A 21,894-nucleotide genomic window follows, 5' to 3' on the forward strand; every position below is an offset into this window, starting at 1 on the left:
GGTCACAGGTGTCCGGGAAGGAGGGAGGCGCATGTGACTGTTCAGCACTACAAGTCACGAACAGATACTTACAGGGTAAGTAACATATTCCGTTCAACGTATGTTTGACACTAGATACACATGCTTTGCACAGACTGTAAAGCAGCCCTCCTCGGAAGCGGTGGTTAACCTGTGGGTGTTGTAATATCTGAAAAACTGTACATAGCACCACCTGACCTACACTGGCTTGCTGGCGTGCTAGAACAGCCACACAATGTTTAGTGAAGGTGTGTGGTGCAGACCATGTAGCTGCTTTGCATTTGTCAGCAATGGAATATGATTTTGGAAAGCAATGGATGATCCTTTCGTCCTCACAGTATGTGCTCTTAGAGGTATAGGAGGGTTCTTTTGGCTTATTCTAGAGCTACTCAGTGGGTTCCCACATATGTGGAAGAGATGAAAAAGTTTTTAGGTTTGACTTTTTTGATGGGGTTGATCAGGAAGCCGTCACTGGCTTCTTATTGGTCTACTAGTCCCTTGATGGCAACGGCTATATTTCCTGCAACTATGACACGTAATCGCTATTTGCTTCTTCTTCGTATGCTGCATTTTGTAGACAATGCTTTAGCCTTGCCACAAGATCACCCTGATTGTGACCGTCTCTTTAAGATTAGGCCTGTCCTTGATCATTTTGTAGATCGGCTTTCAGAGGTCTATGTCCCAGGCAAAGAGATAAGTGTGGACGAGTCCTTGGTCCTTTTCAAGGGAAGTTTAGTTTTTAAGCAGTACATTCCTAGTAAGAGGGCACGGTATGGGATTAAATTGTATATGCTGTCAGAAATCAGTACAGGATATGTGTATAATTTCTGGGTCTACACTGGTAGGGATTCCAGTATTGACCCTCCTGGTTGTCCGGCCACTTTTGGAGTTAGCGAAAAAATTGTGTGGGAACTTGGTAGACAACTGTTTAACAAAGGTCACCATTTGTACGTAGATAATTTCTACACTGGAGTGCAGTTTTTCAAGGAGTTGTTTAGAGTGGACACTGTTGCTTGTGGCACAATCCGTTCTAACCGGAAAGGCTATCCAAGGGAGCTTGTCTGTAAAAAACTTGAGAGGGGACAGTACAGTGCCTTGCGGAATAATGAGCTGCTAGCTCTGAAATTTTCAGACAGGAGGGGTGTGAACATGCTGTCTACCATCCATGATGAGAATACTTCTCCTGTGACTGTTTGGGGTTAGGTTGCGGAAGTGCGCAAACCTGCATGCATTTTGGACTACAATAGGCACATGGGTGGTGTTGATTGAGTAGATCAGAGGTTGGAACCTTACACTACTCTTCGTAAGTCTTACCTGTGGTATAAAAAGTTGGCCCTACATTTATTTAATTTGGCAACTTTTAATGCTTTTATTGTATTCAAGGATTGTTCACCTGAGTCAAGGATGACATTTGTTAAATTTCAGGAGTAAGTGATAGAAAGCCTTATTGTGGTGGAACAGGCAAGAGTTCCTAGAGTAGAAGTGGTGGAAGATGTGGCTAGATTGAAAGATTGGCACTTTCCAGATCACATTCCTCCCACTCCCAAAAAAGACTTGCCCACAAAGAAATGTAGAGTATGTGCCCGGAGATTAATCCGGAGGGAGAGCCGGATGTACTACCCCGAATGCCCAGATGTTTTAGAAGTTACCACACAAGGAAAAACGTTTGGGAAATACTGTGAGCGTAAACTGTCTGTTTTATATTTTCATATGTTGAGTTTCATGGTTGGCATCACTGTCATGTATTTAGTTAGAGCTTTTGTTTTTGTAGTTTTGTACTTATTTTATAATTAGTTAGTGGCTTCTTTGTTGTTTATAAACAAAAAAAAGTGATGCCGGTGTGCGTGGGGTGGTGCTTGGCTGGCGGTATGGGTGGGGTGGCGCTTGGCTGGCAGTGTGGGTGACGTGGCGCTTGGCTGGCGGTGTGCATGGGGTGGCGCTTGGCTGGCGGTGTGCGTGGGGTGGCGCTTGGCTACCGTGCGTGGGGTGGCACTTGGCTGGCGGTGTGTGTGGGGTGCCGCTTGGCTGGCGGTGTGCTTGGGGTGCCGCTTGGCTGGCGGTGTGCTTGGGGTGCCGCTTGGCTGGCGGTGTGCTTGGGGTGCCGCTTGGCTGGCGGTGTGCTTGGGGTGGCGCTTGGCTGGCAGTGTGGGTGGGGTGGCGCTTGGCTGGCGGTGTGGGTGGGGTGGCGCTTGGCTGGCGGTGTGGGTGGGGTGGCGCTTGGCTGGCGGTGTGCTTGGGGTGGCGCTTGGCTGGAGGTGTGCTTGGGGTGGCGATTGGCTAGCGGTGCCAGCCAAACGCCAGTCCACACACTCATCAGCTGGTGTGATTGCTGTATCAGGCATGTGGGCGTATGAAAGTGATGGGCCCTTGACTGGCACTGTCTGTCGATGTGAGTGTTGTAATATGCTGGGCCCGTGGCTGGCGGCGTGAATCGCTTGTGCATGTCATGTATGAAAGGTGTGTGAATGGACTGTAAAGCGGTTGGTGCCTTGCCGTGGCTTTACAGCTCACGAGCTGTGAGTCATTGGTTCAGTTTTTTTGGCCTTTCAGTTATTACCAGTGCATTTCACTTTTGTGAAATCTCTTGTTAATAAAATGTGATCTAATGAACCATCACTCACCCTCGTGCCAAATCCAACCAGTATGTGTGGTACAAATGACAAAACCTGCTCCGCAGTAATCAGGCGTTGCAGCACACTTGAGACACACTAGGTGTGTCAGGTGGGACCCCGGTGATGAAGCATGCCACCAACTTGGTTGGTGGGTGAGGGGTCTTTTTCACATAACCTAAGTTCGTTTCTTTTCACAATTTTAGTGTTTGGCACATCACAGACGTATGTGGACACATCAAAATGATATATTACAAAACTACCTGTGTTTGGGGGGGGAGGGGCCCACCTAAGTTTTTGGTCCTGGGTGCGGCCTTCATCTAGGGAAACCTACCAAACCCAGACATTTTTTTAAACTAGACACCCCAAGGAGTGCAGGGAGATGTGGCTTGCGTGGATCCCCCAACATTTTCTTACCCAGACTCCTCTGCAAACCTCAAAATTTGCTTAAAAAAGCATATTTTCCTGACTTTTGTTTGTACGATCACCGCTCCAGCACAAAATTCCTACTCCCCAGCGTTCCCCTCAGTCTCCCAAGTAAAATGACACCTCACTTGTGTGGGTGCCCAAAGCAGAGTCAGCCTAAAGATGTATAAAAGAAGAATATGTCCTTATCAACTCGCTGTGCTACCCCCTCTATCTCTACAAGTTTTTGGCCTTATTCTGTTGCAGGCACCTGGCCCACCCACACAAGTGAGGTATAATTTTTATCGGGAGACTTGGGGGACCGCTGGCTGGAAGGAAATTTGTGGCTCCTCTCAGATTCCTCAACTTTCTGTCACCGAAATGTGAGGAAAATGTGTTTTTTAAGCCAAATTTTGAGGTTTGCAAAGGATTCTGGGTAACAGAACCTGGTGAGAGCCCCACAAGTTACCCCATCTTGGATTCCCCTAGGTCTCTAGTTTTCAAAAATGCACAGGTTTGGTAGGTTTCCCTAGGTGCCGGTTGAGCTAGAGGCCAAAATCTACAGGTAGGCACTTTGCAAAAAACACCTCTGTTTTCTTTAAAAAAATGTGATGTGTTCACGTTGCATTTTGGGGCATTTCCTGTTGCGGGCACTAGGCCTACCCACACAACTGAGGTATCGTTTTTATCGGGAGACTTGGGGGACCGCTGGGTGGAAAGACATTTGTGGCTCCTCTCTGATTCCAGAACTTTCTGTCACCAGAATGTGAGGAAAACGTGTTTTTTTAGCCAAATTTTGAAATTTGCAAAGGATTCTGGGTAACAGAACCTGGCCAGAGCCCCACAAGTCACCCCATCTTGGATTCCCCTAGGTCTCCAGTTTTCAAAAATGCACAGGTTTGGTAGGTTTCCTTAGGTGCCGGCTGAGCTAGAGGCCAAAATCTACAGGTAGGCACTTTGCAAAAAACACCTCCGTTTTCTGTCAAAAAATATGGTGTGTCCACATTGCGTTTTGGGGCATTTCCTGTTGCGGGTGCTAGGCCTACCCACACAAGTGAGGTATAACTTTTATCGGGAGACTTGGGGGAACGCTGGGTGGAAGGAAATTTTTGGCTCCTCTCAGATTCCAGAACTTTCTGTCACCGAAATGTGAGGAAAACGTGTTTTTTTAGCCAAATTTTGAGGTTTGCAAAGGATTCTGGGTAACAGAACCTCGTCAGAGCCCCACAAGTCACCCCATCTTGGATTCCCCTAGGTCTCTAGTTTTAAAAAATGCACAGGTTTGGTAGGTTTCCCTTGGTGCCGGCTGAGCTAGAGGCCAAATTCTACAGGTAGGCACTTTGCAAAAAACGCCTCTGTTTTCTTTAAAAAAAAAAATTGATGTGTCCATGTTGCGTTTTGGGGCATTTCCTGTCAGGGGCGCTAGCCCTACCCACACAAGTGAGGTACCATTTTTATCAGGAAACTTGGGGGAACGCTGGGTGGAAGGAAATTTGTGGCTCCTCTCAGATTCCAGAACTTTCTGTCACCAAAACGTGAGGAAAACGTGTTTTTTTAGCCAAATTTTGAGGTTTGCAAAGGATTCTGGGTAACAGAACCTGGTCAGAGCCCCACATGTCACCCCATCTTGGGTTCCCCTAGGTCTCTAGTTTTCAACAATGCACAGGTTTATTAGGTTTCCCTAGGTGCTGGCTGAGCTAGAGGCCAAAATCTACAGGTAGGCACTTTGCAAAAAACACCTCTGTTTTCTGTCAAAAATTGTAATGTGTCCACGTTGTGTTTTGGGGCATTTCCTGTTGCGGGCGCTAGGACTACCCACACAAGTGAGGTATAATTTTTATTGGGAGACTTGGGGGAACATAGAATAACAAAACAAGTGTTACTGCCCCTTGTCTTTCTCTACATTTTTCCCTTCCAAATATAAGAGAGTGTGTAAAAAAAAAGACGTCTATTTGAGAAATGCCCTGTAATTCACATGCTAGTATGGTCACCCCGGAATTCAGAGATGTGCAAATAACCAGTGCTCCTCAACACCTTATCTTGTGCCCATTTTGGAAATACAAAGGTTTTCTTGATAGCTATTTTTCACTCTTTATATTTCAGCAAATTAATTGCTGTATACCCGGTATAGAATGAAAACGCACTGCAGGGTGCAGCTCATTTATTGGCTCTGGGTACCTAGGGTTCTTGATGAACCTACAAGCCCTACATATCCCCGCAACCAGAAGAGTCCAGCAGATGTAACGGTATATTGCTTTAAAAAATCTGACATTGCAGGAACATGTTACAGAGTAAAACGTAGAGAAGAATTGCTGTTTTGTTCACCTCAATTTCAATGTTTCTTTTTCAGTTGTTATTTTCTGTAGGAAACTCTTGTAGGATCTACACAAATGACCCCTTGCTGAATTCAGAATTTTGTCTACTTTTCAGAAATGTTTAGGTTTCTAGGATCCAGCATTGGTTTCATGCCCATTTCTGTCATTTCTGTCACTGACTGGAAGGAGGCTGAAAGCACAAAAAATCGTTAAAATGGGGTGTCCCAGGAAAATGCCAAATTTGTGTTTAAAAATTGGGTTTTCTGATTCAAGTCTGCCTGTTCCTGAAAGCTGGGAAGCTGGTGATTTTAGCACCGCAAACCCTTTGTTGATGCCATTTTCAGGGAAAAAACCACAAGCCTTCTTCTGCAGCCACTTTTTCCCATTTTTTAAAAAAAAACGAAATATTCACTGTATTTTGGCTAATTGCTTGGCCTCCTTCAGGGGAACCCACAAAGTCTGGGTACCTTTAGAATCCCTAGGATGTTGGAAAAAAAAGGACGCAAATTTGGCTTGGCTAGCTTATGTGGACAAAAAGTTATGAGGGCCTAAGCGCAAACTGCCCCAAATAGCCAAAAAAAGGCCTGGCACAGGAGGGGGAAAAGGCCTGGCATCGAAGGGGTTAAGGAAAACGGGCTGCAAAATAAAAAATAAAAAAAAACTGCTTTATTTAAAAAGCAGTCACAGACATGAGTCGCACCGACTCGCAATTTCAGAATCGAAAATTCTGACATTGCTACATCTGGCCCTAAGTAATAACTTAAAGGATTCCTTGGCACACATTGTGGATCCCCCATTGGATTGCACCAACTTCATTGATTTAGTTGTCCGGTTAGATCATAGATTAATTGAACACAAAGGAGAACCTCCTCGGGGGGGACCTAAAATGTTAGTAGTTTGTCCCGGAATCAGGATAATGAAGAACCTGTGCATATAGGGGGCTAACATAGTCCTCTGCCTGCCGAAGAAAAAAGATAAACATATGTCTGTATAATGGTAAGGAAGGGCACTTAGCTCGTGAGTGCACTGTCAATCCAAAAGGAGTTCAAAAGAATGTTGCTGTGATGTCTAATTTGATGCAGGAAAACGACAGCCCGGCTCACACAAGGGTTAACCAGTTGGATGAGGTCCAATATCAAACAACAGCCATTACTTGCAAAGACTTCACATAAAGTTCACAACATTTTACAATTCTAGTCACCCTAATACTTTCACCGCAATAGCAAAAGGTATTACCTATACTCTTAGAATCTGGGGCTAGTGGAAACCTCTTAGACCTAGCCTTTGTTAGGTCTTTACATATACCATGCATTATGAAACGTGAAACTGAACCGGATAGAGCTGTGTAAGGCTCAAAAGCTCTCTTCTGGGATGATCACATATGAAACAGGCCCTATAACTCTAGTATGGGCAAACAGAGACTTTGACCTTTAAATCATTGATACAGCCACCTTTTCTTGGTTTCCTGGCTTCAACTTCACAACCCCTTCATTGATTCGTCCCTCAGCCTTGTCACACTGGGTTCCCACTACTGTCGAACCCATTGTTATAAAGAACCATGGGAAATGATATCTTCTTTGACATGTGTGCCTCTAAACCAAAACAAGAATTTATTACGCAACTTTCTGTAGAATATCAGATTTTCGAGATGCCTTTGACAAACAAAAAGCTAGACAATTACTTCCCCATAGGGGATATGATTGCTGCATTGACAATTCCACATGCAGCACTCCCCTCCTGTCGCGTCTACACTCTCTCTGAAGCCAAACCAAAACATCTGAAAATACACCAGGATGAGGTGCTAGCCCTGGGATTCATACGTCATTCTACCTTTCCTGCATCTTCATCGCTCTTCTTTGCTCTGAAGAAGAATGGCGAGTTATGAGTATGCACTGAATCTAGGGCGCTAAATAAAGTTACTGTAAAGAACAGATATCCATTGCCTGTAATTCCAGTCTCGCTCGTTCAAGTTCAGAAGTCAACTGTGTAAACTAAATTAGATCTACGTGGTGCATACTGTCTCATTCGTGTAAAAGAAGGCAATGAATGGAAAACGGCCACAGAACAAAATTCCGATAATTTGAATACACAGTCATGCCATTTGATTTATGTAACTCTGCCACAGCATTCCAGTACATTATAGGTTCTGCAAGATCTATTGGGCGTTTGTGTCCTGGTATACATTGATGACATTCTCATTTATTCACAAAAAATGACAGACGAAATAGGTCATGTCAGGAGGGTACTAGAAAGACTCCGCGAACAACATGCTTGTTTTGTCAAACCGGAAAAATGTAAATGCCATTCTCAATCAGTTGAATTCTTTCGATAGATGTTATCTATAGAGGTTCAGGCAATACTGGACTGGCCAGCACCAACTACAAGCTAAAGAGATACCAAGCTTCATGGGGTTTATAAGCTTTTAGAGAGAATTTATCACCCATTTTTCTGACATTGTAAGACCAATTACAAGACATTTATGAAAAAGGTGCCTTTTGTGGGGTTCCAGGAAGCCAATGATGCATTCAATTTAATGAAGGAGAAATTTACATCAGGCATTTACTCACGACATCCAGATCCCACACTGCCTTACTTTGTAGAGGCAGATGCCTCCCAGATAGCAGTAGGATGTAAACTGTTGCAACACAACAACACAACACGACACGTGCAACCAGGTGCCTTCTTAGCCAAAAAATGGTTGCCAGCTGAACAGAACTATACAGATGCAGAACAATAATTATTGGCAATTAAATTTTGTTTCAACGAGTGGCGGAAATATTTGGAAGAGGCTCAACACACCATTACTATATACATTGATCACAAGAACCTTCAGTTCCTATGGTCATTTAAGGCTTTGACTCCTAGACAAGTAAGGTGGTTATTGTTTTTCAGTGAATACAATTTGATCATCACCTATCATCCAGGCACACAACAGGCTAAGGACGACATGTTATCTAGGTGGGGTTACTCAAGTCAGATCTCTCAGGAGGAGACACCTCAAAACATCAAAGCTCCCGAATATATTGTAGGTCTTTGCGAACAAAAATCATTCCTGAACAGAGTTAGGTTGAGCATGAGTCAGAAAGACATGGCATCTTGGGTAACTGGCAAGCATAATCATATCCATAACGATCTTCCTTACCACTGAACCACTTTAGGTATTCCTCCAAAGTAATTAAGACATGACTTGGTATTATGACACCCCACATGCTAGACACCCTGGAATTCACAAGACTCTGTCACTGGTGGTTTTGTAGGCCAACACTGTCCTAGGATGTGCATGATTATGTCCAGACCTGTCCTATTTGTTCACAGAACTAGACGTCTCATTCTGCTCCTGTGAGTTTCTTACAAACCCTGCCAGTACCCCACATCCCTGACATACTATCCGTACGGACATTATCACAGGCTTACCCAACATCAATGGCTATATTACTATTTGGATAGTAGCTGACATCTTTTCTAAGATGACACATTTGTGCCCCTAAACCAGATACCATATGCCAAGACTCTCCACGTTATTTGTTCAGCAAATCATGTGGTTACATGGCCTCCCTTCCTTCATAATTTCTGACAGTGGCCTGCAATTCATTTCATGGTTTTGGCTCAGTCTTTGCACATCCTTGGACATCGACAATCGACTGACGTCTGCTTATCACCCACAAACCAATGGGCAGACAGAAAGGGTGAATCAGGGAGTGGAACAGGCACTGCGCTGTATTCTAACATCAACGTATAAAAGGTGGGAATCCTTATTACCATTAGTTGAATTTGCGTACCACAACTCTGCCACTGCGGTATCCCCATTCTATTGTGTAACAGGCACCCATCCACGTATGTTACCTGAAAGTGTTGTCATATCTTCTAAAAATGTACGTGCCATACAAGACTATTCATCTATTTAACTCACAACAAGAGGTATTAACACACTTACAGGCCAAATCCAGTATGGAGAAAAATGCAAACAAACACGGCCAACAACAACCAGCTTACAAAATCGGGGATCAGGTTTGGCTGGCAATGAAAAACCTGCGATTACAGGGTCCTCGTAAATTACAAACCAGATATATGGGTCCCTTCCCAACAGAAAATATCATTAATCCAGTAGCAGGTAAACACCAACTGCCAGAAGACTTACCCATTTACCAAGTGTTTCATGTATCTCTCCTGAAATCCTATCATTTTCAAACCTAGTCCGCTCCTCCTTCACCACCTATAACCCTGGATAGTCATGCGGAATTTGAGGTACAGTGAATCCTTGACTCAAAACGTTTTAATGGAAGTTTGTTTTATTTAATTGATTGGAAAGGGTATGGTCCTAAGAACAATCTTGGGAATCAGCCTGCAATATTCATGCTCCTCACCTGGTTTGTTCCTTTCATGCTCGGCATAGAGACAAACCACATACCATAGGTCATTCCTCATGCAGGGAAACTGCCACAACCCCCTCTTGTGCACTCTGTACTGTGGGTTTTGCATACAGAGCTCATGCTGTCTTTCCCCTATGACACCTCACAGCCTCCTCCAACCCACAGTACTCCTCCCAGAGCTCTTCACCCCCTTGAAATTCCTGTACCATTGTTCCCTCTGTTTGCACTCTTGTAAGAGAACCACATGTTTCCAGGTTAATTAGCACCATTACCTACTGACGGTCACCATTTATGCTTATTTGTTTCACTTGCCCTGGTTACTGGGGCCAACTGCTGTGACCTACTGACTCCAGCAGCTAATGCTCTCTGGCATGTCTGCCATGGTTAATTGATTCCAACCGTAACTTGCAGCTGCCATCAGCAAAGGTCACATCGGTTATTTAAACATGTTCTCTCTCCCAGGTTTCCTTTGGAACATTACAGCCTTCCTTGTAAGCCACAAGCCTTTCTGAAACAGTCTCTCTCATTGGGTATAAGTAGCTCATCTGAACCTGAGACAGGGCTTGGCAGTTCAAACATGCCAGAAGGGGATGCGCCAATGATTGGTCGCTTGCACTGCAACTCTCTTCACCACAGCATCCATATGCTTACTCTCCTTATGAGGAGGTGGCCTATCCCTACTTGCCTTCGAGTTGGCGCATCTGCGAGCAGTGGTAATGACGAGGGAGTGTTGTGGAACACAGCAGCTCTGGCTATGACCTCCTGATAAGAGGTACTGTCCTCAGAAGGAGAGGGGCGGACAGGATGTAAGTCCTAATCTGTGTCTGCTGGGTGGTCATCATCATGCGCATCCTAGGGGTCAACTTGTGGTGGTGTCCCAAATGTATCTTGTGTTCCACCATACCTAGCAGTATCTTATTAAGGAGACCCTTGAGGTGAGATGTCCAATGGATCTTCCACATACTGCAGCGGCAAAGGTGAAGCTGCTGGTGGAGGTGTTGGAGGTGGTGGTGGTAGATGTGGTGAGGATGGTGGAAGGGGCAAAGGGCTGGTGGCCTTGTCCACTCTCTCCTGCTGTTTTGGAGGAACCGGCATGCCCAGAGCCTCTTGAAAAGTTAGCCTCCTTTTAGATAGTGGTAGAAGCGTGGAGCTTTTATCAACGAATATGGCCAGTGCGGGGCTGGATGTGGATCTGTTTTTGTTTAATATCCAGCTGTTCTTGGGAGTCTATTTAGAATTGGAGCCACTGATGTGTAGGAGCCGGAATTGGAGCTCAGCTCTGAAGCTTTCAGCTTTGAACCTGATTTTGGCTTAGACGCCAAAGCTTTGCTCGGCATCGAGGTTGTTGATGTCAACAGTCAGTTCAGCACTGAAGGTTTAGTAGGCAACATCTGTTGTTCCTAGGTCAAAGTACTTGATGCCAAGGGCTTTGATTAAAGTTTCAGCGCCGAGCCGGAAGATATGCTGTCCGAACCAGTTGCTTGTGGCTGACTATGGCCCGACGGCAGTGGTGGACTAAAGGCCTCAAAGTGTGGATCCAAAAAGGGCTGAATGTTTCTTGGAGGGATCCATACATTGTACAAGGGATGGTATACTTTACTCAAGGGTTGTAGTCCCGAAGTAATCTGCTCCACTTCCAAATCGACTTCAAGGTCGGAGCCGGAACTGCCCTCCATGAAAAAACATCTCTTCCTCGGCAGCCGATGGTTGAGGGTTCCTTTTATTCAGACTATTCCTGACCAAAGATGTCTAGAGTGTCACTGTTGGTTCTGTGTGACATTTCAAGGCGATGCGCTCGACAGTCCTGAAGAGCTTTCTTCGAGCAGAAAAATTTACAGGCATCACAATTCGCTTCCATGTGTTCAGGTGACAAACACAGAACACACACCAAGTTTTGGTCAGTGCAATGATGCTTCACATGACAAGGGGGCAGTAACAGAAGCGCATCCGTTCCATCACAAGCCATTGTTGGAAGACTGTGATGGAGTCAGAAATAGGGCCACAAAGGGCGAGGCCCTGCGGGGGCCACAGTCATAGTGAGCCGAACCAATGTAGCTTGATAAACAGATGAAAAATGTGACTGAAACGATACTGCCAAAGGAAATGGGATCTACAAACTGAGATGTGATTTGTGACAGAGTCGACATGGAGTGAGGGCACACACGTCCGATCCAGACGGAGCAAAGTAAACAATCTAACAATGGAGTTGATGCTCATTATCACCAACAGGAGGAGTCACTCTACCTTGTGACTCGAAACACTTCTTTGAAGTTAAACAACTTGCACACATCTGGACCCAACACTACATGGCAGAAGTATGCAAAGCATGTGTATCTACAGCCACACATGCCTCAAACATTTATTTCAAGACTGATTCTCTCGAAGTTGGTCTTTTTTTGTTTTAAAGCAATAGATCTGTGCAGTGGCAATATCTGTGTCCTTATCAAATGATGTTTGTGTCTTAAGTGCAGTGCCTATCCCAGGTGTTGCAGGCTTCTTAAATTACACTTGGGAAATATATTCTCCAGGGGGAGACCCCTCACTCTGGCAATAGTACTGGTACTGTTGCTCCTGGTCCGGTCTACGAGGACGATAATTCCTTAACTGTATCCACATCATACAATCTTTTTAATTGGCCCTCGTATGGTCTCGGTAGAGCCCTGCGGTGCCTTTATAATATACTTGGCCCACCGCCCTCTGGTGATTAATGATCTTTTTGGCACAATATTTTTTGTTTACTCGGAAAACGCTTAGTTTGAACGTGTTCTTTTGACAAACTCAAATTACAAAACCAATCATAATCTTATGTTATTTGTGTAACACAAAAACGGTGATTCCATACACTACCACCTTTCCTTTAGATGACTGTATTAAAAAAAATGCAAAACCAAAATTAGATTACCTTCGTTCTAGTCTTATAAATTGTATTCCACAACTGCTTTGATGTAATTTTCCTATTTTCTGTATTTTATCCTAGGACAGAGTCTATACACCGAGCCATAGCCAAAAGGTCCAAACCAAAGGAAAATTATCCAAGGTCTTTTTGTCTTGGATCATTCGGTGCACACTCAAAACAAACACACATCAAACGGCGGTATTCAAAACCAAACACTAGATGGCGGGAGAGCGCTAAGCATGTGATGTACAACACTGCTACAAACATTTTTCTAACAGAATATCTAAGTTCGGGAAATTTAACCCGTCACACAATTTTGTCCCAAGGGTAAACAAAACGTAACAGTTTGAGAGTTGCAAGCCATAACCACTGTCTGTGGCCATATTACCGTGGGTATTATTACTTGTCCTAATAGTAAAATTACTATAGGGCGCTATGGCATAATCTTAGACTCTCTTGTGGTATAATATTCCATTACTTAGAAATAAGTTCGACCCTACAGCAACGAAGCTGTACTGACAAAGAATGCCAACAGTGGCCTAATATATTAACTGACATATCTTAGTTTCACTTCCGAAATGGTTCTGTAAACATGTATATTTTGTTTGTCCATCCATACCTCTGTGGATGACTGAAAGCTTGCTATGTAGATGTTCTAAAGCTTTGACAATCTGCAAAACATAAAAACAAAGAAAAAACTAGCATTTTGTCGCTTTATTTTAGTTGCAGGCGGGCATCACACACTTAAGAGTCTGTGCTAGAGTTTTTTTTTATCACCCAGATTCAAGGGCTCACATTACGTAAACCGCATGACAAAAGCATAGGTAACTCAGTTATGATTCAAACCTGTGGGTATTAAAACAAGATGCTCAACATGAAGAGCTATATTTGGACCTCTTAATAGAGCACAGATATTTCCAAGGACTGAGAAAGATGGTTTAAAAGTATTTACAATTGTAATGGAACTTGTAATATGGCGTGCAGTTATTTTACCTTGAATAATTAAATTGTGGAGAATGTTAACATTTTCATGTGCTTTTTTTCCACAGAAAATTTAAGGAAAATCTGAAAATGAAAAGTTAATATTTTAATTCAAATGGAAAAATATACAACACAAGTGGAAGGAGAAGGCATGATTGACGATTACTAAAGAGGAGTGGTATCGTGCACATGCATCAGATCCTTATCACGGTATATTTTAGAAGAATCCAGTATGTCTCACTGTTCCGTCTCCAGAGACACCAGAGAATCTCACTAAGAAGTAGAAGGTGCAAATGCCTGCACAAATGTGGTTGAGAACTTGGAAGCTTATGTTGTGAAGCCTAACAGGCAGATTTTTTTCTCAGTCTACAGTACAAGTTTTGGCTCCATAGCAAGCACGGAGGAATGTTATCAAAATAAATCTGTACAAAGGCGTTTCACACATGTAGTTCGGGAGTCGTTTTGTTGGTGTTAAAACTTTACAAGCTGAAGACACCCATTTCACAAATTTTGCGCTATTCAACTGCTTCCCTAATATGACCAAAGGAAAAAGATTTTGCATCAGTTTAATGTTTCACATTTAAGAAATTAATTTTCTCTGTTCTTCATTCTGGGCCTGATTCACAAAGGTAAACGTACACTTTTGTATATGTTTACGACTTTTCACTAATGACAAAGGTATTTTATGAGTAGTATTGAGAGAGCGTAGTATAAATGTCATATTATAGACGTGAAACACTTACACTTGGCAAAGCAATATTAATAAATAATAATTAAAATGCATTAATAAACGTGAAGATTTACTCATTTATGAACACTAATGTTGACTAATAATAATAATAAGGTATATGCATTATTACAATCAAAACTGTATTCATTAAAACGTGTATGTCTTAAGTTAGCATGAGTTGCGAACTCGCCGTGTAACTCTCCTTTAAAGCTTATTTTTTCCTGCTTTTCTGTGTGCGGACTCGCAAATGACTATGACCCAGCTATTGTTCTTTTCTGTATTAACTTGAAACATGGAGGAATCTTCCCATCCGCATGCTAGCAGTTTTAGTATAAAAGATATGTGGTTCGAAACAGTAATGGACACTCTCAAGGACGATGAGACGAGGGGAAAAGAACTCCTGACCCGAGACGTGTGCCAAGATGGTGAAGTAACCCCAGACGTACCACCTACGAAAAATGCTGATTATGAAGACCAATTGAAAGACAATTCAATATAAAAAAATAACAAATGCATTACTTAATGAATAATTTGATTGGTTACCAATGATGGGGTGTAGTTAATAACCAATAGAATTTTAGGGGAATGGATTATGAGAAAAGGGATAAAAACTCATGACACAAGAGACGAAGGGCAGTTAGGAAGGGATGACATCAATTGCATCCAGAAACTCTGTCACTCTATTTGGTGATTTGAGACTTAGACAAAATTACCATAGCCTATAACCCGCCCTATTATACTTTCCTCCATATGAGGAGAGTGTCCCTTGATTCCATTTTAGATAGATTGACGGTGAACCATCTGATGTCCTGAAGACGAAGACTGATCTTGTATGCTGACTTAACTCGAGGAGGGTAATTATAAATGCTAACAGAATCTATATGCCTTTCTTTCTAGGTACCAACTGCTGTATATTTAATTAGGTATCTTAGTTAGATGTTTTCCAAATTGATGTTCTAAATTGTTTTGCATGAAGCCCAACATGCTAATGCTAATCGGAGTTTAGATGAGGTATTCATTTGACAAACGGAACTGACGTGACTGACATGTAGCTATGCTGAACTGATATTCTGTTGTTTATCATGCACTATGGTCTATTCTCTTCTAACGTATCTATCCTATGATTCTGATCATTGCATTGTTGAAAGTTCATCGTAATTGCCACTTTGTGATTATGCTTTTATGCTTCTTGGTTTGAGATTAATACGTTTACTATTAGATTGTAATCAATAGGGAATAAATTCACAAATCTTCCATCAAGGTGTGGTTATTTGAGTCTAAGTGCGCCGAAGGTTCATTAATGGTTATTGTGAAATATATTTGATGCATGGTAATCTCGTCTTACGGAGACTCACCACTGGGTCAAAAGGTTCATCGACCTAAAACGAGTCCTGATGTGTATAAATTGACATAGACGGACGCGTTAGCAGTTCCTTTATGATTGTGTAGTAGGCGCTCAGCTGCACATAAAAAGATAAGACAGTCGTAGGTCAATCATAACTCAGCACAGTCCTATCTTATTATGTGCGGAGACTCTGCAGTGATGAAGATACTACTCGTGAAATAGATTTGTCTACATCAAAAAGTTGCAAACTTATAGAAATGTGTATGTTTACCTTTGTTATTCAGGCCCTCTGTACACAAAGAGTACAGCACAGAGTCAGCTTGCTTCATTTTTGTTCCAGCGAAGCAAAAATCTCCATGTAGTATGGACTTCAGCAAAACCTGTTTGCTTTATCCCCAATAACACACAGTGCAAAGTGGTCCATAAAGTATTTTACTTATTTTCTTGGAGTGATGCAATTTTAAATAAATAACAGCTTGCTGGGGGAAAAGATTAAAAAACAGCAAGAAAAGCAGGCCAACCTTAAAACACTGCTAATTTCTGAAGCAGGTTTATCCTTAGGCAAAAATTAACATTCAGTTCTCACTCAAGTATATGGGCAGCCCAGGGATGAGGAAGTCCAGAATGCAGACACATTCCCCTCGAATCTCATTGAGGGTGTATGACTTACTTGATTATTCGCAACAAGCAACTGACATGTTGTTGGCAGAAAACAAAACTGTCTGTAAAATGGCAGTGCTCCACTCGGAATCCTAAGACTGGCCCACTATTGTTAGCCAACTCTACTTGGCCTCGCTCAAGTGCCGGATTGCCAAACAGGGAAAGTAGGCATGAGCCTTTGAGCCCCACGCCTTCTAGGGGCCCCGGGACAACAGATCAAAATAATATTGATTTGTTCATGAAAGAGAATTACAATCAAGCTTTTTAAAATTGTTTTCTAAAGATAGAAAAAAAATCAACTCAAAGAAATGAAAACTTTACATTAAAGACTCTATAGAGAAAATAGTGAAGTAATGTAATGTACCAATTAACAACTTAAAGTACATAAACCATAGACATCACATTCACCTAGAAGTGTGGGCCTGATTACGACCTTGGCAGATGGGATACTCCGTCACAAATGTGAGGGATATCCCGCCTTTCAGGCCCTTTGTCTCTTAAAAGCTCATCTTCTGTTAGCTGTAAGTTTGTAAAAAACATCGGTGCTTTGTGTAATACAATTGGTTTATTAAAATTGTTGGATGGTAATATTAAAAACGTAACAGAAGATAATTTGCGAGAGAGGCTCTGAAATCTCGACTCCCTAGGAGCCTCCACAGAGTTAAATCCGGGACCGCCTCGCTCTAGAACCCACTGTTGATCCACCATGGCTTTTTCGTCGTGTTACTTTCTAGTTAGTGATCTCATCTGACCCCCATCTGACTCTACCTTGACTTATCTTACACATTGCGATTCCAGAGGCCGCTACAGAACTGCGACACCTGCCTACCAAATACTAAAACATGCCACAGGGAATGCTTCGCTGCAGTGTAACATCCCACCATTCCATCAGAAAGTAGCGTGAGATAACGATAGGCTGTGTGTACCACTTTAAAAAAAAATGAAAACACTAAAATACATTTAAGTGCCATTTACTGTGGTTTTGGTGGGAATTCCTACTTTCCCATTAAAGAAAAAAAACTCAACTCACAGAAACTGCGATTTTTCCAAGGATATCTTCAGGGATCGTCATGCCTTTGTCAATCACCAGCTTATAGAATTTGTCTAGCGATGTATCCAGCAGCTCCATACAGATCCACACGTCTCCCTGGAGAAACATAACAGAAGATCTCACTGAAGGACTTCCTTTCATAGTAAGACTAGGGACTAAAGACCAACTTTGGAAGCAGCAGACAGGATTTCTAGTCCTAGATTCCATACATGACCAAAATAAGAGTTCCTGTGCAATTTCCCCAGTCCACTTATCAAACAAGCATTGGCAATGCCAACAGGTCTGATTTGACGGAATGATGTATGGTAATGTGAAGCATTACAAGTAAATAGCATGGAACTTGATATGTATTTGTGTGGAAGCAAAGAAAGGTGGAATAATTCTGGTGTAGGTTAAACGGTCAGGCAACAGTTCTGCTCTCAAGCTAGACTTAAACATCTATGTAAGATAATAACTGAACTTCTCCCATCTATGTTGCTGCCCGAGAAATACACCATAAATTATCTAGATAACTAAGACACTTTAAATACATTATGTCATGTGTGTGTCCTGAAAAGTTCAATCTCAGGCAGCTGGGTAAATTTAAAAAAATTATCACAGCAGTGTGGAGGGCAAGCACTTTTGTGTAGATGGACACAACTTCTGTTCAATAAAAATGTGTTCCTGGGACCAACAGTGGGAGTATCTAATGATACTCACATAATTGTCTGGCACCAGCTGCACTGTCAAGCCACACCATAACAAACTTTTGCAATGGCAATAGGTCTGGAGTTAAAGGAATGCTGCATGGTAATGTGAAGGATTACAAGTAAACAGCATGGGAATAGCATTACAATGTTGTGTGTGCACCCTGAAAGTTTAACAGCAGCCGGATAAATGAACAAAATGATCACAGCTGTGTGAAGGCAAGCATTTTGTTGTGGAGCACATATCTGCCCAATTTAAACAAGTAATCCTCGCTCCCAACACTTCGGCGGATCCAAAGCCTCTCTCTAGTGATGCTCACATAATTGCCTGGCACAGCTGCATTGTCAAGGCCGACCATAAAACGGATACTATATGCACTGTTTCCAGACCAACTACCACAAGATAGCTTTTCCATGCCAATACCAGACCTTCACTTTAAAGCATTTTAGTAGCATTCAAAGGTGTAAAATTTCAATCTGTTTTCAGGTCAGGGAAAAACAACATAATTATGTGCAGCCATCAGTTGAATGCTGAATTTTAAAAGTAAACCTGCATTTGCAAATTACATAATTCTGTGTCAGGACCGGAGGCTCGGATTATGCTTTTATTCTTTTGTCACTTTATTACACAGCAGACATATCAAAGAACCAAACAAACCACATTTCCCAGAAACCGAAGGGAAATTGGTAAAAAAACACACAGGCAACATGGTCCACCAGAGTCCATTATTAAATCACGTGTCAGAGTTCTCCATGTAATCCCTTGTCTCTATCCTCCAAATCCTCTTTCTTCGCTGCAACACAGCCCACATAAATCCAGTTTTTCTCTTCTCTTGCCACATGTGGGATTGTTAGGTTAACTCCCTGCTTGGGTGTGAGTGTCTGTGTGTCACAGGACCGCTTTGCGCTCCTATGCAACAATAACTATATTGGGTAGTATGCAGAGTGCGGTGATGGCTTTCAGCCATTAATTAGGCGGTGCTGTGGGAGGGCATTTTCTCTACGGTATGCGACACGCACGTTTGGAATTCCTATCAGGATCCAGAATCTCGCACCGCCTGCCTCTGCCTCTGCCTGCACCGGAGAGTGATGCCCTCGCTGTAGAGGGTCTGTACAGGCTATGAAGCCTGCAATTATTCTAGCCAACCTGTGCATTGCCCAGGTAGGTTTCGTCTGCCCTCACAAACACCTCGGGTGTCTCCATCATTGCCATCAAGGCTACCTGCCTTGTGGAGACACGCTCCCAAGAGGTGGCTTCACCCTAATAACCTGCATTTTTCCCCAGGTAGGGTGGTGTCCCCGGGGATTGGACCCCCTTCAGATTGTGGCTGTGCCCATTATTGACTCGTTTGCCCATAGCATCAAAACTGCAGTTCTTAGCACTGCCCTAAAGGTTTGCTTGGCACTTATCACTGCACACCAGTTTGATTTAAGTGCCTTGAAGCACTGCGTCCGGGCATTAAGCTGCTGGACCCTGTTCACCTTACTGCTGTGAGCATGGAGATATGCAGGGAGACAAGGATCCCTAAGCCCATTTAACATGGAATGATGAGTTTTATAATGCAGTAGATGCATTAATGTATAGGGCGGAAGGGGGGGCAATAGCTCCTAAGGAGAAGGACTTAGTGCAGCAAATCCCATGTCAATGTGTCAAGTGTCCCAGGTGTCAACTACCGTGGTCCCAGCACCCACTGCCCCAGCCCAGCCTCCAGACAACCAGTCTGTCCTGGCCAAGTGCCTCAGAGAGGAGAAGGTGGATCACAATGCCTTTAGGCTTCTCCAAGAGATGTTCCTAGCCCGAAATCAGTCTCTTACTGTGCCCACTGATGCTGTATCCCTGCTAAAGGCACCTCCAAGCCCGGTTCCACCTGACCCCATTGGGTTGATGCCCACGGTGACACGGATGAGGAGCCTGGCCTGTCCAGACCTTGGCGGCCCTCCTCTTCTCCCCCCGGCCACTGAACCGCATGCTGAGGACGATGGATCAGACATGCTTAATACGGAGGAGCTCCTCCGTCCTAAATCGTCCAACTGAACCCAGGCCATCAAGGTGGCGAACTACGTGGCAAGTAGGATAAGAGCCATGTTGTGGAAGGAAGGCCATAGTCGCCTTAAGGCAGAATCCCACAGCCTTCTTTAGAAGGTAGCATGGTAGCTCTGACCTCAAAGCTCAACCCCAGGATGACCACATTCTTAGCGAAATTCATGAAAGACCAAAAGAAGCGTATTGACAGATCCTGGCGGGCGGGCGTACCATGATCATGATCATGGCAGGGGATGCCAAAACTCTGAACTCCCTCATTTCCCCAGAAGCACTCTCTGGTTGGGCACAGCACACAGTCGTATTCCTGGGCAATGCCAACTACACCCTGTCCACAGAGCAGAGATGCTCTTTTCTGATTAAAGGGAGACTGGGCAGACTCCAAAGCAGGGGCAGTGGGCCATGGTGGGCTATTCGGCAAGCCTTTTATTAATGCGCTTGGAAAATTTGTGAACACTTTCACAATTCTAGACAAAGTTCAGTCATCTATGAAAAGGGTGTTCTCACGAGTTTTCTGCGGGCCGGTCAAGGTGGGGCTGCTTGACTGGACAGTCACCCTCCCAATATTCCAGAGGGCAAGGCTTCAGACATGGGCATGTCCAGGATCAAGCCTGCTATGTCACCTTCTACCGGACCTGCAGCACACGCTACAAAGGCTGAGGTTTCAGGGGGACTGACGCTGCCTCAAACTCTGGGAAGCGTACCTACTTCTTCCCTCTTAAAAGTAGGGAGTCAGTTGGCAAACTTTTTCCATGTTTGGGGAACACTCACAAGCAATGCATGGGTCCGGCAAACAGTACAAGTCTTAATCATAGACTTCTGCGGTTTTCCACGTCAGGAGGTACATCCCAGACCCATCCAGTTTTTCCAGCATGAGGCAGTATTAGTGGACGCTCATGGAAAAAGGAGCTACTTGTTCTATCTCTCCTCCTCTGCAAGGCTTCATAAGCTACATGTTCTTACATGACTAAGCTGATTTACTGCCATTTCAAGATGGGAGGATTTATCTCCTTAAAGATGTCTTGCGCCTAGTGGACTGGATAGTGCAATTGGACTTGAAGGATGCAGACCTGGCTATTCCAATTTTTCCTCCTCATGGGAGGTTGCCTCAGTTCTTCTGGGGCCAGAAAACATTCCAATTCACAACCCTACCTTTCTGTCTCTCCTAACTGCCTTGGTGCTTCATAAATGTGCTCAAACATGCAGTGAAGAGTCTTCAAGCGCAGGGGATTCACCTTGTGTATCACAACGATATGCTCCTCTCAAAGCAGGATCCTCCACAGTTGTCGGTGAAGCTCCAGATGGTGGTCGATCTACTGGAAAGCCTACGTTTTGTGATAACCATGAAGAAATACCTTCTGGTGCCTGTGCAGAGTGAAACCTTCCTGGGGTTTGTCATAGATTCCACCAAAGCTACTCTGAGTCTCTCTTCTCCGAAGATAATCAAGATCCGGCACAAACTTCGCAAAATGTTGGTCAGACAGAAAGAGTACTTGAAGAAGATCGCTCATCTGGTGACATTCTTGTCATCCTCCATCCAGGCCACATTTCCAGAACCGTTACATTATCGGGCCCTGCAAAGATTAAAGCAGTGCATCCGCGGAAAGGCCTTGCTTAATCTCAGTCAGTCGTCCTGTTGAACGAAGCACAGGAGGAAATCCGTTATGGCTTTCCCACATGGATGCATGGAACGGGAGAGCAATTTTCGACTCTGTCACAAGCTCATCAAAGAATCTGATGCCAGGAGGTCAGACTGGGGTGTCCGGTGTTTTAGAAATGTCCACAGG

The 21,894-nt window shown here is 43.6% G+C and overlaps 1 protein-coding gene across 1 annotated transcript in view; it reads right to left on the reverse strand.

The window, feature by feature from the left end:
- The window catches only part of MAP2K6 (mitogen-activated protein kinase kinase 6), a 460,161-nt gene that overhangs the window by 145,107 nt on the left and 293,160 nt on the right, over positions 1-21,894 (reverse strand). The window contains exons 6-7 of the mRNA XM_069199837.1: positions 17,360-17,476; positions 13,233-13,284 (exon numbers count right to left, since the gene is read on the reverse strand). Of these exons, the coding sequence (XP_069055938.1) occupies positions 13,233-13,284; positions 17,360-17,476 (169 nt within the window). The remainder of the gene's footprint in view (positions 1-13,232; positions 13,285-17,359; positions 17,477-21,894) is intronic.

The sequence above is a fragment of the Pleurodeles waltl genome, chromosome 7, assembly GCF_031143425.1.
Source record: "Pleurodeles waltl isolate 20211129_DDA chromosome 7, aPleWal1.hap1.20221129, whole genome shotgun sequence".
In the NCBI taxonomy this organism is placed as follows: Eukaryota; Metazoa; Chordata; class Amphibia; order Caudata; family Salamandridae; genus Pleurodeles; species Pleurodeles waltl.